This window comes from Coregonus lavaretus (assembly GCF_964263955.1).
Source record: "Coregonus lavaretus genome assembly, chromosome: 3".
NCBI classification, from domain to species: Eukaryota; Metazoa; Chordata; class Actinopteri; order Salmoniformes; family Salmonidae; genus Coregonus; species Coregonus lavaretus.
Window position 1 is genome coordinate 4,539,257 of NC_139990.1, and position 15,608 is coordinate 4,554,864.

General features: G+C 41.2%; 1 protein-coding gene across 2 annotated transcripts in view; it reads right to left on the reverse strand.

Moving 5' to 3' along the window:
* Positions 1 to 749: 749 nt before the first annotated feature.
* The window catches only part of LOC311110352 (polypeptide N-acetylgalactosaminyltransferase 4-like), a 39,742-nt gene continuing 24,883 nt past the window's right edge, over positions 750 to 15,608 (reverse strand). For both annotated transcript variants that reach the window (XM_084152999.1, XM_084153000.1), the window contains exons 7-11: positions 8,521 to 8,697; positions 5,605 to 5,736; positions 5,276 to 5,386; positions 4,455 to 4,607; positions 750 to 2,624 (exon numbers count right to left, since the gene is read on the reverse strand). In XM_084152999.1, the coding sequence (XP_084009125.1) occupies positions 2,484 to 2,624; positions 4,455 to 4,607; positions 5,276 to 5,386; positions 5,605 to 5,736; positions 8,521 to 8,697 (714 nt within the window). In that variant the 3' untranslated portion in view covers positions 750 to 2,483. The remainder of the gene's footprint in view (positions 2,625 to 4,454; positions 4,608 to 5,275; positions 5,387 to 5,604; positions 5,737 to 8,520; positions 8,698 to 15,608) is intronic.

Below are 15,608 nucleotides of genomic sequence, written 5' to 3' on the forward strand. Positions count from 1 at the left end.
TTTTTTGGGGGGTTAAATGATTGAATTTGGTATTTACTACTATAGCCCATAGAAACGCATTGAATAACACATTCATAAATGGCAAAAAAAAAACTGTCCAAAAAATCATCATAAGGAATGAGGTTTTGAAGTGTCTGTCCTATATCTACGACATATAAGAAAGCTCAGGAACTATTTTCGGTTTTTTTGGACACATATTTAAAGACTTATTTTTGTTGGCACAAAACTACCTCCATTCGTTTGTATGGGTTACCTTCAGAGGAGTCCAGTGACACTTCTGGGGGTCATAGAGCAAAATAGAGAACAGCATCATGTTCGTAAGATTCTCCCCTTTCCATAGTGGTCATAATAGCCAAACCGTTCGGACGCTACAGACGTTTTCGTGAGAAGATCGATTTTCGGGACATCTCGTAGTCTGACAAACACTGCTGTAGCTCAGCTACCTTTCACCGCAGATGCGGAAGGCCGACATAGGCGAATTGAGATACAGCCCATGCAAAAAACACATCTCTAGCACGGGTGCGTCAATAGACTCAAGGATTAAAAGGGCACCAATATTTACTGAACCTCAAAGGGCATCAATTCCCCCATTTGACATTGAGTGGTTCCTTCCATTGCTACTAGATGGTGCTAAAACAGTACATTTGGAAATACTTATAGTGAAGAAAACAGTGAAGTAAAGCATTTCTTACTTGCTTGTCAAACTTCACTGGAGTCTTGTGTCAGCGCTAAGAGAAACAAAACCAACTCCTTTGGATTCTTGTTTTAATGGTCATTGTTCAGTGAGTTAAAAGGCATTGATCTACAGCAATCCTCCAAAACACCAACTTGATTTTAACCCTTTAATTCTTCACTGGTACAAACAATAGTCACCACCACCTCGTGCTTATTAATCAGTACAGTAGTTCAAATACGCCACCTCCCATTCAGGTCCCTTTATACCAAGAAGTATCATATGAAGCTGGAGTCATTTTGAATGATCAACCAATCATTACAAATATTTGACATAAAAAAATGCCCTAGTGCAAAGGACCACAAAAATACTATTAGGAAAAACGGTGTGCTGCGGTAGAGCTGATTTCAATAATAAGCACTTCAATTGCAACAAACATGGAATCATTGTTATTAAGGCCTATTGGTCCTCGAATCCCAATCAAGGGAACCAGATACTTTAGGAAAAGTTTAGGTTTAGGAGAGAGTAAGAGCAGAGTGCAGGTGTTGATGTAAGTCTGTCAAAACATAACGACAAGGGAATCTGTTGTGTGGCAGGTTTAAGAGAATCAAGCCCTTGAGAGATCAACAATTGATGAATGATATAGTATGAATGCTACAGTAAGCAATGCCGTGACATGCTTTTGTTAGCCTCACCATTGCAGCTATCTATGGAAGAGAGCAGACAACATTGATGCAGACCAAGACCCATATGAGAATATCGGCACTATGAAAGTGAAATTAACATGTTTATGCTTTTATGTTAGGCACAGTAGATTATTTTTTTTTTTAAATATTAAAATAAGTGTAAAACAACCCTGACAAAAAAATAAAAAAACTTCCGTTTTTGGAGGCACATTGTAGACCCAGTAAATCGGCCTGTTAAAGAATGTTTTTGAATCCACAGCACAGTGAAGACTCCCAGACAACAATGTCAGACATCCCACCACCCTCAGGCAATGGAAAATTGCACTTAGCACAAGCTTAAGTGTTTCAAGTCTTGTTCGAATAGCCCAATTTCATCCTACTTTGAACAGTCTCCAAACAGAGAGACAGACACTGGTGAGTAGAACACATATAGCCTACTAGCGTGACAGGGTCCTCGTAACTCCAGATCACTTACACAACAAGATGGGGCTTGTATAATAAGTCTCATATGATACAAAGCTCTGGGACTTTTTCAGCTATCTCAAAGGGTTACATTTGAGTAACAAACCCCAGATTAACCACACATAGAAAAGAGTAATAATTTAGACCCCTAAACGAATCGTTTTAATTTAGTAAACTTTTTTCTTTTTTTTGACAACATTCAGTTATTTGTTGTGGTCTACCTGTAAAAAAAACAACACCAAAATATTCTATACAAAAACATTCTGTAGTGCAACAGTATTTGTTCGAATCTATGCTGATCCCATTGAATTCAATAACAAAACTCCCATGATGCCTGCTATTGATCCTCTTTGAAACCAGTATTTTAGAACTGATACCACTGGACAATCCTGGACCGTTCGTTCAAGCTTTCTTATTGTTTTTCAACAAAACTAGGGCATTCTGACAGACAGGCATAAATACTGTCACCTCAGGTGTGGACCCCATTTGGTTTGCAAAGGCACTTTAAATGAGGAAGTCTTGTGAAGTCTTCCCACAGGGAACAAGTAGGTAGTCTGTTGAGCGGCTTTGCTGGGTCCCTCTTAAAAAATCCTGTCTCTCAATCATCCACTGTGGAACTGTAATTGCACTTAGTTCAAAGGTCAATTAGGGTTAGGGTGAGGCTAGTTTCTCCCATCCTCAAACTTCCAGCGCTGGTGCTTGTCCCCAGGAGTGCACGTCCTCATCTGGATGTCCGTGCGCCCCTCGGCTGTGCGATAGGAAGTGACACACATGTCTGAGTGAGGGTGGTAGATCGTCCCGTCCTGAAGTGACAATAAAGAGACATCCAGGTAAGGCACTATAGCAACAGTTGAATATAGTCAATTTCTAACTGACAACTAAATGTAGTATGAAGACCACTTGTCGTGCGTTTACAAATTCGATCAGCCCAGTTGTGCATACTATGACAATTCTTTGTGTTTTTCTGTGAGTGCGTGCACGTGTGTGTACGAGTATTCCTCTGCTTACAGTGGGGAAAAAAGTATTTAGTCAGCCACCAATTGTGCAAGTTCTCCCACTTAAAAAGATGAGAGAGGCCTGTAATTTTCATCATAGGTACACGTCAACTATGACAGACAACTAATCCAGAAAAACACATTGTAGGATTTTTAATGAATTTATTTGCAAATTATGGTGGAAAATAAGTATTTGGTCACCTACAAACAAGCAAGATTTCTGGCTCTCACAGACCTGTAACTTCTTCTTTAAGAGGCTCCTCTGTCCTCCACTCGTTACCTGTATTAATGGCACCTGTTTGAACTTGTTATCAGTATAAAAGACACCTGTCCACAACCTCAAACAGTCACACTCCAAACTCCACTATGGCCAAGACCAAAGAGCTGTCAAAGGACACCAGAAACAAAATTGTAGACCTGCACCAGGCTGGGAAGACTGTATCTGCAATAGGTAAGCAGCTTGGTTTGAAGAAATCAACTGTGGGAGCAATTATTAGGAAATGGAAGACATACAAGACCACTGATAATCTCCCTCGATCTGGGGCTCCACGCAAGATCTCACCCCGTGGGGTCAAAATGATCACAAGAACGGTGAGCAAAAATCCCAGAACTACACGGGGGGACCTAGTGAATGACCTGCAGAGAGCTGGGACCAAAGTAACAAAGCCTACCATCAGTAACACACTACGCCGCCAGGGACTCAAATCCTGCAGTGCCAGACGTGTCCCCCTGGTTAAGCCAGTACATGTCCAGGCCCGTCTGAAGTTTGCTAGAGTGCATTTGGATGATCCAGAAGAGGATTGGGAGAATGTCATATGGTCAGATGAAACCAAAATAGAACTTTTTGGTAAAAACTCAACTCGTCGTGTTTGGAGGACAAAGAATGCCGAGTTGCATCCAAAGAACACCATACCTACTGTGAAGCATGGGGGTGGAAACATCATGCTTTGGGGCTGTTTTTCTGCAAAGGGACCAGGACGACTGATCCGTGTAAAGGAAAGAATGAATGGGGCCATGTATCGTGAGATTTTGAGTGAAAACCTCCTTCCATCAGCAAGGGCATTGAAGATGAAACGTGGCTGGGTCTTTCAGCATGACAATGATCCCAAACACACCGCCCGGGCAACGAAGGAGTGGCTTCGTAAGAAGCATTTCAAGGTCCTGGAGTGGCCTAGCCAGTCTCCAGATCTCAACCCCATAGAAAATCTTTGGAGGGAGTTGAAAGTCCGTGTTGCCCAGCGACAGCCCCAAAACATCACTGCTCTAGAGGAGATCTGCATGGAGGAATGGGCCAAAATACCAGCAACAGTGTGTGAAAACCTTGTGAAGACTTACAGAAAACGTTTGACCTGTGTCATTGCCAACAAAGGGTATATAACAAAGTATTGAGAAACTTTTGTTATTGACCAAATACTTATTTTCCACCATCATTTGCAAATAAATTCATTAAAAATCCTACAATGTGATTTTCTGGATTTTATTTTTTCATTTTGTCTGTCATAGTTGACGTGTACCTATGATGAAAATTACAGGCCTCTCTCATCTTTTTAAGTGGGAGAACTTGCACAATTGGTGGCTGACTAAATACTTTTTTCCCCACTGTACATGCATGTTTTTGCTTACATCTGCATCACTCACCTCTCTGAACTCCCAGATGATGGTGGGGGGTGTAGGGGTTCTGTCGTGGGGGCAGTGCTTCATCCCAATGTAAGTCTGTCCCTCGGGGACCTCGGCACACAGCTCCGTCACAGAGTTATAGCGGATCTCCTTATGGGTTGTGTACTCAAAGTACTAGAGGAAAGAGAGTGATGCATGGTTAAACTCTGCTTATCTGAATTATAGTAATCACTGTCCTCCTGGGGCATGGATGAATGTTTACTCTTGGCGCTTCTGTTTATCAAATCAGCAGCTCAGATCATTAGCATTCAACGGTTAAAAGAGATTTCACCATAAGAATCGCTTCCTTTTGAGAGAGAAATGGTTGGATCTCAGTCTAAAGTTCTCTCTCACTCACACACACACACACACCTTTCAGTAGCAGTGGACACCTGATGCGATGCATCAATGAGTAATCAGAGATATCGCCAGTGGAGATAGACTAGATAGGCAGAACCCGTTGTCTGACTGGACATAAAATATACATCCACACGGTCAGCAAGTCTTTTTGGTTATTAACTATCTAGAAACTAACTTAGCCATAAAAGTTATTTTTAAAAAAACTGTAGATTTAGGCCTAAAATATGCTTTAGGATACTTTGTACTAAACCAAAGTTGTAGATGTCTCAGCATCTCGCTTGACGCTGAATTCTAGATAGCTGAGGTGAGGTGGATATTCTCCAGTGGTCACCGGATATCGTTGACATTCAGAGTAACCACTCCGTCCGTCCCTCAGGGAGACGGGATCAGGGGGGTTGAGAGAGAGAGAGAGACAAACAGACAAGACGTGAAATTTTAATCACCTGGTTGCCGCCCTGCCCATGGCAACCGAAGAGGGAGATGTGCGCCCCCGTGGGACTGTGTTCCGGAGTGTTGTAGTCCAGGCACTCTGAATGGATCCCAGAGCTACGCACCTGTGATGAGGAGAATGATCCGGATTAGCATCATGAGATCAGATTAAAGGAGTCAAACAATTGTGCTTTTTACCATGCTCATTTCATATCTACAAGGAGGCCAAAGAGGTAGGACATAGGTGTTCATTTTGGTCCTGACATTTTATGCTGTTTTAATTTTTTGGAGTGCCCTGGTGCTTAAGATTTGGAATCAGCGCGAGAGAGCGAGAGAGACTCACCGCCCCGTGCCATCCCACCCTGTCCTCTGGTACATGCAGGTCAGGGTAGATGTTCTTCAGGTACCAGTCAAAGCTGTTACACTTCAGTCTCTCTCTGAGGACCACCCTCTCTGAGATGTCCCCATATGTCTCCTGTGGAAAAACATAACTTCATTTAACACGTGTATTTGAGTAGGGATAGATACACTTAAAACATTGACACCTTGAGTAAACAACATTGCACACTTTAGCGTGCGCCAATTTCCAGTGCTTCAAAAATTAGGCCCACACACAACTCTAAAGATAAACCAGAATAATAACCGGGGCGGCAGGTAGCCTAGCGGTTAAGAGCGTTGGGCTAGTAACCGAAGAGCAGACTGTGAAAAATCTGTCGATGTGCCCTTGAGCAAGGCACTTAACCCTAATTGCTCCCGTAAGTCGCTCTGTATAAGAGCGTCTGCTAAATGACAAAAATGTAAATGTAAATAGGCTCAATTTCACTGCAATGCAGCTCTGGTCAAATATGCCAATCCTAGGAGTGGTTTGATGTGATACACTAATACCACGATTGTACTGGGTGACAACATTAAGTAAACATGCAACTACATCCTGGTCCGTTAACTTGAAACTGTTTGAATCCTGGTTGGTGCATTGCTGTTGTGTCCTTAAGAAAAGTAATTGAAAATGATTTCCTGGATGACAGGTGTGAGCGTGATACCTGTTTAGTACTGACAGCAGTGTAGCTCCCCACCTTGAACAAACCAAAGGGATGGGAATTCAAAACACACGTTGGATTGTGTGACACTAAAGTTGGATTATGATGAACAACTGATGAACAACTGGGGTGTATTCATTAGGTCACACCGTAGTAAAACATTTTGCAACGGAAAAATGAAAACAACCGTTTCTTACTGAACAAAATTCAGGTAGGTTTTTTGTTTTCTGTTTCGTCCCGTTAGCTTCTGCTTGGTTCCTAGTGAAAACACACCTGGTTTGTTTCGACAAAAAAAAAAATACACGACTTTAAGTGGTTTACCAGAATAGACTGTGACCACATTTCCAACCAGGTACATCTGTATGCCTACATGTACATGACGCCCAAGTGAATTCAAACCTGCCAATCCCCTCTGGCACCCAGTCTCCAGCTCCCTTTGGGAGGGTACTTTATTGTTTGATTAAAGATCCCTGGTATTAATAATGTAATTTACTTCAGAAGTGAAACAAAGATGAACATGAGACTTTGGTATCAGGCAACACAAAGAAAGCCGAGCGGGATACACACACACCTCATCAACCACTGCTGAAACCTAGACAGGTGAAGCAACATCTCCATCCAAGTTACTCCATTACGATACAATATTAATCAAGTCTAGGGTGTTCCATCCTGGTAGAACTATTACAGCTCTAAAGGGCCAATCAGGAGTTGCTACATCCACTTTTTTGACTGTGAAATGAATGATATAGCAGGGTTCCCTAACTGGCAGTGGTTTTATTTGGCCCCCCCCAAGTTCTGAGCAAAAACTTTTAAGACATAAAAGACGTAAAAAACTGTAAAAACATCAGGAAATCATCTCCAAGTGATTTTAATTTAAGAAATCTGTTCCCAAGTATTCCCACGCCTAATAGAGAGACACATGATCGTATACAAATGCAAGAAAGGTTTGAAATTATTATGTTTTAGTCAAACATTATATCTGTTTGGGCTTCTTGTGGTCAATTTGCCAGCTACAAAAGTATTTTTTATTATGTTCCGGCCCCCCGACCGCTCAAGAAAAAATCATCCCGCGGTTGAATCTAGTTGATGATCCCTGATACAGTATATATATATATATATATAGCCATCGATTCTTGAAGAATATAACTTACAAATGCTTCATGAGCTTAGTTCAACTGTCATACCCCAAAATATAAGCTTGTTTCACTCCCATGTTTGTAAATAAAGTCAATGTAAACAAACACTATATAGCTTCAAAACATGGTTAAAACTATAATTTTGATATCATGGATGGTCAGTCCAAAGCGCTGTCTATGAATTTAAGAGTGGTTATAGTTCTCAAGCCCCATCCATCAGCGGTTTACCAAAACAAGTGTGGGGGTGGCGCTTTGTTATTTTTTGAACTCCGGATTGGCCCTTTAACTAAAGCATGCCCTACTTCTTAACACCTGTTGGGATTATGCCCATTACAATAAGTTCCTTTATGGCTTTATTACATTACAATAAGTTCCTTTATGGCTTTATTACATTACAATAAGTTCCTTTATGGCTTTATTACATTACAATAAGTTCCTTTATGGCTTTATTACATTACAATAAGTTCCTTTATGGCTTTATTACATTACAATAAGTTCCTTTATGGCTTTATTACATTACAATAAGTTCCTTTATGGCTTTATTACATTACAATAAGTTCCTTTATGGCTTTATTACATTACAATAAGTTCCTTTATGGCTTTATTACATTACAATAAGTTCCTTTATGGCTTTATTACATTACAATAAGTTCCTTTATGGCTTTATTACATTACAATAAGTTCCTTTTTGGCTTTATTACATTACAATAAGTTACTGTATCACTTTACAATAAGTGACTTTATCGCGTTATCACTTACAATACGTTACTTTGTTATTATTATTATTGGTATTTCTACAGCCTGATCTACAATCACTGCATCCTCCACTACTAGCTACCTCATATTGACTGTAAGTCGCTTTGGATAAAAGCGTCTGCTAAATGGCATATTATTATTATTATTATTATTATTATTATTATTATATTATTATTATACTGGTGTTTGGGAGAGTTGGCTGTAAAGTAACTTTGTGGTAGCCCCTACAACTCACTGAAGATACTGTACATCACACTGATCATATGACAATGGGGAGTAAGATACAATAAGATACACCATTTTATTGTAAAGCGTACTACAGTACTGTACCTTTCTGGCAGGGGGGTTTCTGTTGTAGAAGTGCTGTTTGTAGGTGTCCATCCACACCTCGGCAGCACGGACCGTGTTCTGGAGGAACTTGGGCCTGGCGTAGGGGGCTTTCTTTGGGAAGACGTGGCCCACGTGGGAGCAGGGGTGGATCTCCAGAGAACCTCCACACTGCCACACCTGGGGAGCAGGCAGAAATACAGCCGATATGACGCGTTATGCATCATATGATATTTCTGGCAAAAATCCAGACATGTTTTCAGCACTTTTATTCCATGACTGATCAAAACTCATTTTCTCATGCTCTCTCCTGTCTCTCTGCAGCAGACATATAGTGAGCAATACGTTTGGAACATCAAATCGCAACAAAAATCACAGTATCGAATTGTAATGCATATCGCATCGGTCCCTGGCAATTCCCAGCCGTACTTCCTAATAATTAAACTAGTGCCTAAATGTCCTCCACCCTATGAAATAGGATCCAAACTAGGATGTAAGTGGTGTGATAATGCAGGCAGAAACCAAGATGGACATTGTTTGTGAATAATCAACACTGCCACTCTTCTCTCTCCTCTCCCAGCTACTATGCAAATTACAGAGAATCCTAAATACAGTTTGTTTGGGGACATTTTCACTTATCAAATTTGAATATATTTCCTGCAGGACATTTGATTTAGGGTATCAATTGCATCTTATAATTGCTTGTTTTCCACTACAGCCAAGAAAACAGCTTGGGAGAGGGACAGGGTGCTACCTAGCTATTCGCTAATTACCTTTAGCGACATCCCTGAGTTACGCCTCAATTACACAACAAATTCTCTCATTGTAATGGATACTTAGCTCGAACCCTATTCATTCTCATCAAAACATACTAAATCATTTCATTCTTACTTACTCCTTTGTGTTCCCAAAACATAGTTGTAAAACAATTCACAATACATAAATTATGGATGGAGAGTCCCAGAGAGAGGCATTGTATTTCCACATACATAAATCATCATATAGGGTGATACCCCATCCATCTTTAGTTTTACACACAGACGCAAAGTCAAAACACCCGCACGCACACACACTCGGATCAAAAACATGAAATCTGTGCCAATAATGATTGACATGAGCTGAAAGGGACACCAACAACAAGGTAACCTTCATTATCTAAATGGGGATGCAGTGTCCGACGCCATCCGTCCATCTCACAGTCAGCAGACGAGACACCGTGATATATCACTCCACCATCAGCGCCTGCTGAAAACTAGGGTGCCATTTGGGACGCAAGTGTAGACTCTTCTAGGCGACACTCATGAATCAACTGGGGATAGCAGTCTGCCTATATCCATAACGGCAGTCTGCCTATATCCATAACGGCAGTCTGCCTATATCCATAACGGCAGTCTGCCTATATCCATAACGGCAGTCTGCCTATATCCATAACGGCAGTCTGCCTATACCCATAAAGGCAGTCTGCCTATATCAATTTTCTTCCAATTAAACTTATTAAAACCTTTTTGAGGCATAGAACATACACTATCAGTCAAAAGTTTGGACACACCTACTCATTCCAGGGGTTTTCTTTATTTTACTATTTTCTACATTGTAGAATAATAGTGAAGACATAAACTATGAAATAGCACATATGGAATCAAGTAGTAACCCAAAAAGTGTTAAACAAATAAAAAATATTTTATATTTGAGATTCTTCAAAGTAGCCACCCTTTGCCTTGATGACAGCTTTGCAAACTCTTGGCATTCTCTCAACCAGCTTCATGAGGTAGTCACCTGGAATGCTTTTCCAACAGTCTTGAAGGAGTTCCCACATATGATGAGCACTTGTTGGCTGCTTTTCCTTCACTCTGCGGTCCAACTCATCCCAAACCATCTCAATTGGGTTGAGGTCGGGTGATTGTGGAGTCCAGGTCATCTGATGCAGCACTCCATCACTCTCCTTCTTGGTCAAATAGCACTTACACAGCCTGGAGGTGTGTTGGGTCACTGTCCTGTTGAAAAACAAATTATAGTCCCACTAAGCACAAACCAGATGGGAGGACGTATCGCTGCAGAATGCTGTGGTAGCCATGCTGGTTAAGTGTGCCTTGAATTCTAAATAAATCACAGACAGTGTCACCAGCAAAGCACCCCCACACCATCACACCTCCTCCTCCATGCTTCATGGTGGGAACCACACATGCGGAGATCATCCGTTCAGCTTCTCTGCGTCTCACTAAGACACGGTGGTTGGAACCGAAAATCTCAAATTTGGACTCATCAGACCAAAGGACAGATTTCCACCAGTCTAATGTCCATTGCTCGTGTTTCTTGGCCCAAGCAAGTCTCTTCTTCTTATTGGTGTCCTTTAGTAGTGGTTTCTTTGCAGCAATTCGACCATGAAGGCCTGATTCATGCAGTCTCCTCTGAACAGTTAATGTTGAGATGTGTCTGTTACTTGAACTCTAATGAACTTATCCTCTGCAGCAGAGGTAACTCTGGGTCTTCTTTTCCTGTGGCAGTCGTCATGAGAGCCAGTTTCATCATAGTGCTTGATGGTTTTTGCGACTGCACTTGAAGAAACTTTCAATGTTCTTGAAATGTTCCGTATTGACTGACCTTTATGTCTTAAAGTAAAGATGGACTGTCGTTTCTCTTTGCTTATTTGAGCTGTTCTTGCCATAATATGGAATTGGTATTTTACCAAATAGGGCTATCTTCTGTATACCACCCCTACCTTGTTATAACACAACTGATTGGCTCAAAAGCATTAAGAAGGAAAGCAATTCAACAAATTAAAAACTTTTAACAAGGCACACCTGTTAATTGAAATGCATTCCCGGTGACTACCTCATGAAGCTGGTTGAAGAGTGTGCAAAGCTGTCATCAAGGCAAAGGGTGGCTATTTGAAGAATCTCTTGTTCAAATATTTTTTATTGAACACACACAAGAATGGTGTATAGGTATGAAAGACATGTGTACAGTTCTTATCTAAACATAAGAGAACAGACATGAACAACAAGACCCAGAGTTCTGGACACAAAACAAATATTACAAAACACGACATACAGAACAGGGACAGGTAGAAAGAAAAAGGGTAGATGTAACCCCCCCACTTATACCCCCCTTTATCCCCCCCCCAAGAAAAAGGGTAGATGTAATCCCCCCCCCTCCCTATCCCCCCCTATTCCACCCTATTCCCCTCCCGACTGCTCGAGTGTCGGGGCCAGCACACGCTGCCCAAAGGTAGATTACAATATGACAATTGAGAGTGCGTTAAAAGGTACAAATTCACAGCACCGACTGGTCCAGGTAAGAGAGGAAAGGCTGCCAGATTTGATCAAATGTTGATAATTTATTGTTCAGAATATATCTAATTCTTTCTAAGTGTACAGTTTTTGCCACTTCGCTGAGCCATAATTTGGTAGAGGGCGCTTCCCTCCTTTTCCAAAACAACAAGATTAATTTTTTTGCCGAAATGAGACTGTAAGAGATTAGTTGTTTTTGGGAGTTGGTTAATCCGTTTAGGGAATCGGACACTCCCAGGATTATCAGAAGCGGGTCTGGGTCTATTGAAGTCTCCAGAACTTCAGAGAGGACCCCAAATATTCCACACCAATAGCCATACAGACTAGAGCATAGGGCAAAGCAGTGGAGTAGTGTACCCTGCTCAGCCTGACATTTATCACACATAGGGGATGTATCAGGAAATATCCTATGCAGTTTAGTTTTGGAATAGTGTAATCTGTGTAATACCTTAAATTGTATGAGACGATGTCTGGAGTTAATGGAGCAGGTGTGGATATACTGCAAGCTATCCTCCCAGTCTGCCACCGAGATATTAGTCCCTAGTTCTTCCTCCCATTTTGCCTTAATGGCATCAGTAGAGGGTGCGCTAACAGATTGAAAAGCGTCATATAGACGAGATATCAGTTTGTCTGAGGTGGGGCATATTTTTATGCATCCGTCAAACATGGAAGGTTTGGCATTCTCAAATGTTGGGAGGTGTTTTCTAACATAGTCTCTAATTTGTAGGTATCTGAAAAAGTTACTTCTGGGAAGGTTATAAGTTTCCCTCAGCGCTTCAAAGGAAGCAAAGGTCCCTCCTATATATAAATCCCCTATGGTACTTATCCCCAATTCTCCCCATCGCTCAAAGGTGTTATCAAGGTTAGAGGGGGCAAAGGAGGGATTCCTGGCAACAGGGAGCATGAATGATATTGGTCTAAGCTCAAAGTGGACTTTAATTTGCTTCCAGATTCGGACTGTGCTATGTATAATAGGATTGTTATGGTAAAGTGACATCTCCAGATTGACAGGTGACAAAATCACGGCACCAATAGAGAAGGGGTGACACTCCTCCCGCTACATGCGAAGCCAGCTGGATGGCGGGGTTGCGTCATCCAGCAAAAACGTAACAGCGCGGAGGTTAGCGGCCCAATAGTAAAATATAAAATTTGGGAGAGACAATCCTCCTTCCATCTTGGATTTACATAGGTGTTTTTTACCTATCCTGTGTGTTTTATAATCCCAGATGAAAGGATTGATAATAGAGTCCAGTTGTTTATGAAATGATTTAGGTATGAATACTGGGATGTTCTGGTATAGGTAGAGCAGTTGTGGGAGGAAGACCATTTTAATGGCATTAATTCTTCCGAGCAGAGAAATTGGGAGAGTTCTCCAAAACTGTATGTTTGCCTTGAGATTTTGCATCAGAGAAGGGAAATTCTCTTTAAATAGTAAGGAGTATTGTTTGGTAACTACAATTCCAAGGTAGATAAATTTTTCTGAAGATAACTTAACTGGAAGATGTTCTAGCCAGGAGGTGTTTTGCAACCGTATGGGCATTAATTCACTCTTGTTCCAATTTATTCTGTATCCCGAGAAGGTACCAAACAAATTAATCACCTCAAGAATAGCTGGAATACTAGCTTGGGGTTCTGTTACATAGAGGAGAATATCATCTGCGTATAAGGAAATCTTATTTAGAGTATCTTTAGTATTATAGCCGTGTATTGCTGAATGAGATCTGATCGCTTGAGCGAGAGGTTCAATAATTAGGGCGAAGAGCATAGGCGACAGCGCACAACCCTGCCTTGTCCCTCTGTGAAGGTTAAATCGGGGCGACATTGATTGGTTAGTGAGTATTCTCGCACAGGGGTTCCTATATAAAAGCTGGATCCAATTTATGAACCCATCTCCAATATTAAATTTCTGTAGGACCTTGAATAGATAGGGCCACTCAACTTGGTCAAAGGCCTTTTCGGCGTCAAGAGATATAACGGCAAGGTCCACGTTAGGTAACCTCTGAGAATACATAATGTTGAAGAGGCGCCTGAGATTGAAGAATGAGTTTCTATTAGGGATAAAGCCGGTCTGGTCCGAATGGACCAATTTGCCAATTAAAGTGCTAAGCCTGTTAGCCAGAGTTTTTGCTAAAATCTTTTGGTCTGTATTAAGGAGGGATATTGGTCTGTATGACCCTACCTCTTCCGGATCTTTACCCTTCTTATGTATAGCTGTAATAAACGCCTCATCCAAAGTAGATGGGAGAGCTCCATCCTCATTGGCCCGAACCAACATTTTGTGCAGGTAGGGAGATAGCATGTTGCTGAATGTTTTATAGAATTCACCAGGGTATCCATCTGGGCCTGGGGTCTTGCCACTCTTTAGAGATTTAATTGTTTCTCTAATTTCTTCAAGAGATATTTCCTTATTCAGGAAGTTAGAGTCTTCCTGGTTCAGGGCAGGAAGATTACAGTCCTCCAAAAAGTTTTGCATAATTAAGGGGTGGGGATCCGCTTTAGATGTATATAGAGTCTCATAAAACTGACGGAATCTGTCATTGATGTCTTTGGGGGAGGAGAGTAATTCCCCAGATGCAGATTTAACTTTGTGAATCATTCGGTCACTCACGTTTTTTCGAAGTTGTCTGGCGAGTAATTTGTGTGGTTTGTCACCAAACTCAAAATATTTTTGCTTGGCATAGAGAAAAGATTTAGCAATTTTAGCCGAGAGGATCTGATTGTATTTAAATTTTAAAGACGTAATTTGTTTATGTTTCTCCATAGATGGATGTCTAGCATTCTCCCTATCCAGTAAGTGAATTTGTCCCTCCAGTTCTACCAATTTTTTTCTGTTTTGCCTACTCCTGGCAGTCTGAAAGGAGATGATAGAGCCTCTCAAATAAGCCTTCAGCGTTTCCCACAATAATGCTGGGGAAGTCTCTGTGTTGTCGTTGGTATCAAAGAAAAATGTAATTTGGTCTTTAAGATGTTCACAGAATGTTGGTTCTGTGAGGAGCTGAGGATTCAACCTCCAGACCCTCTCGTTTGGTACAATGTCATCCAATCTCAGGGAGAAGGTGAGTGGACTGTGGTCAGAGATTATAATATCATGATATCTCACATTACAGGTATAGGGGAGTAGTTTAGCATCAACCAAAAAGTAGTCAATTCGAGTATATACATTGTGAACATGAGAGTAAAAGGAGTATTCCCTACCCGTAGGATTAGAGATCCTCCATATATCAAATAAGTTAGAATTTTTTATGTAGGTATTCAAGAATTCGCTTGAATAGGAGGTAGGGGTTCGCCGGGTAGAGGATCTATCCAAATATTGGTCTAGTACACAGTTAAGGTCCCCTCCAATGACCAGATTAGTATGGGAGATATCTGGAATCAGGGCAAGGACTCTTTTGAAAAAAGAGGGGTTATCAATGTTTGGCCCATAGATATTTAGTAGAGTTACAGAAGTAGAATGGATCTCTCCTATTACGATCACATAACGACCCTCTTTATCCACAATAGTGGTTTTATGTAGAAAGGGAATTCCTTTCCGTACCAGAATCGCTGTGCCTCTCGTTTTGGCAGAGAAGTTAGAGTGATACACTTGTCCCACCCACTTACATTTAAGTCTGTTATGAGATTTGTTTTTCAGATGGGTTTCTTGCAAAAATATAATATCAGACGAAAGTGCTTTCAAGTGGGCTAGGACCCTGCCTCTCTTAATTGGTTCGTTTAAACCCTTGACATTCCAGGAAGTGAATGTAAGTCCCGCCCTCCTCTCATTTGTAGTTCCTATGGTGGCCTGCATAACATGTAACTCAC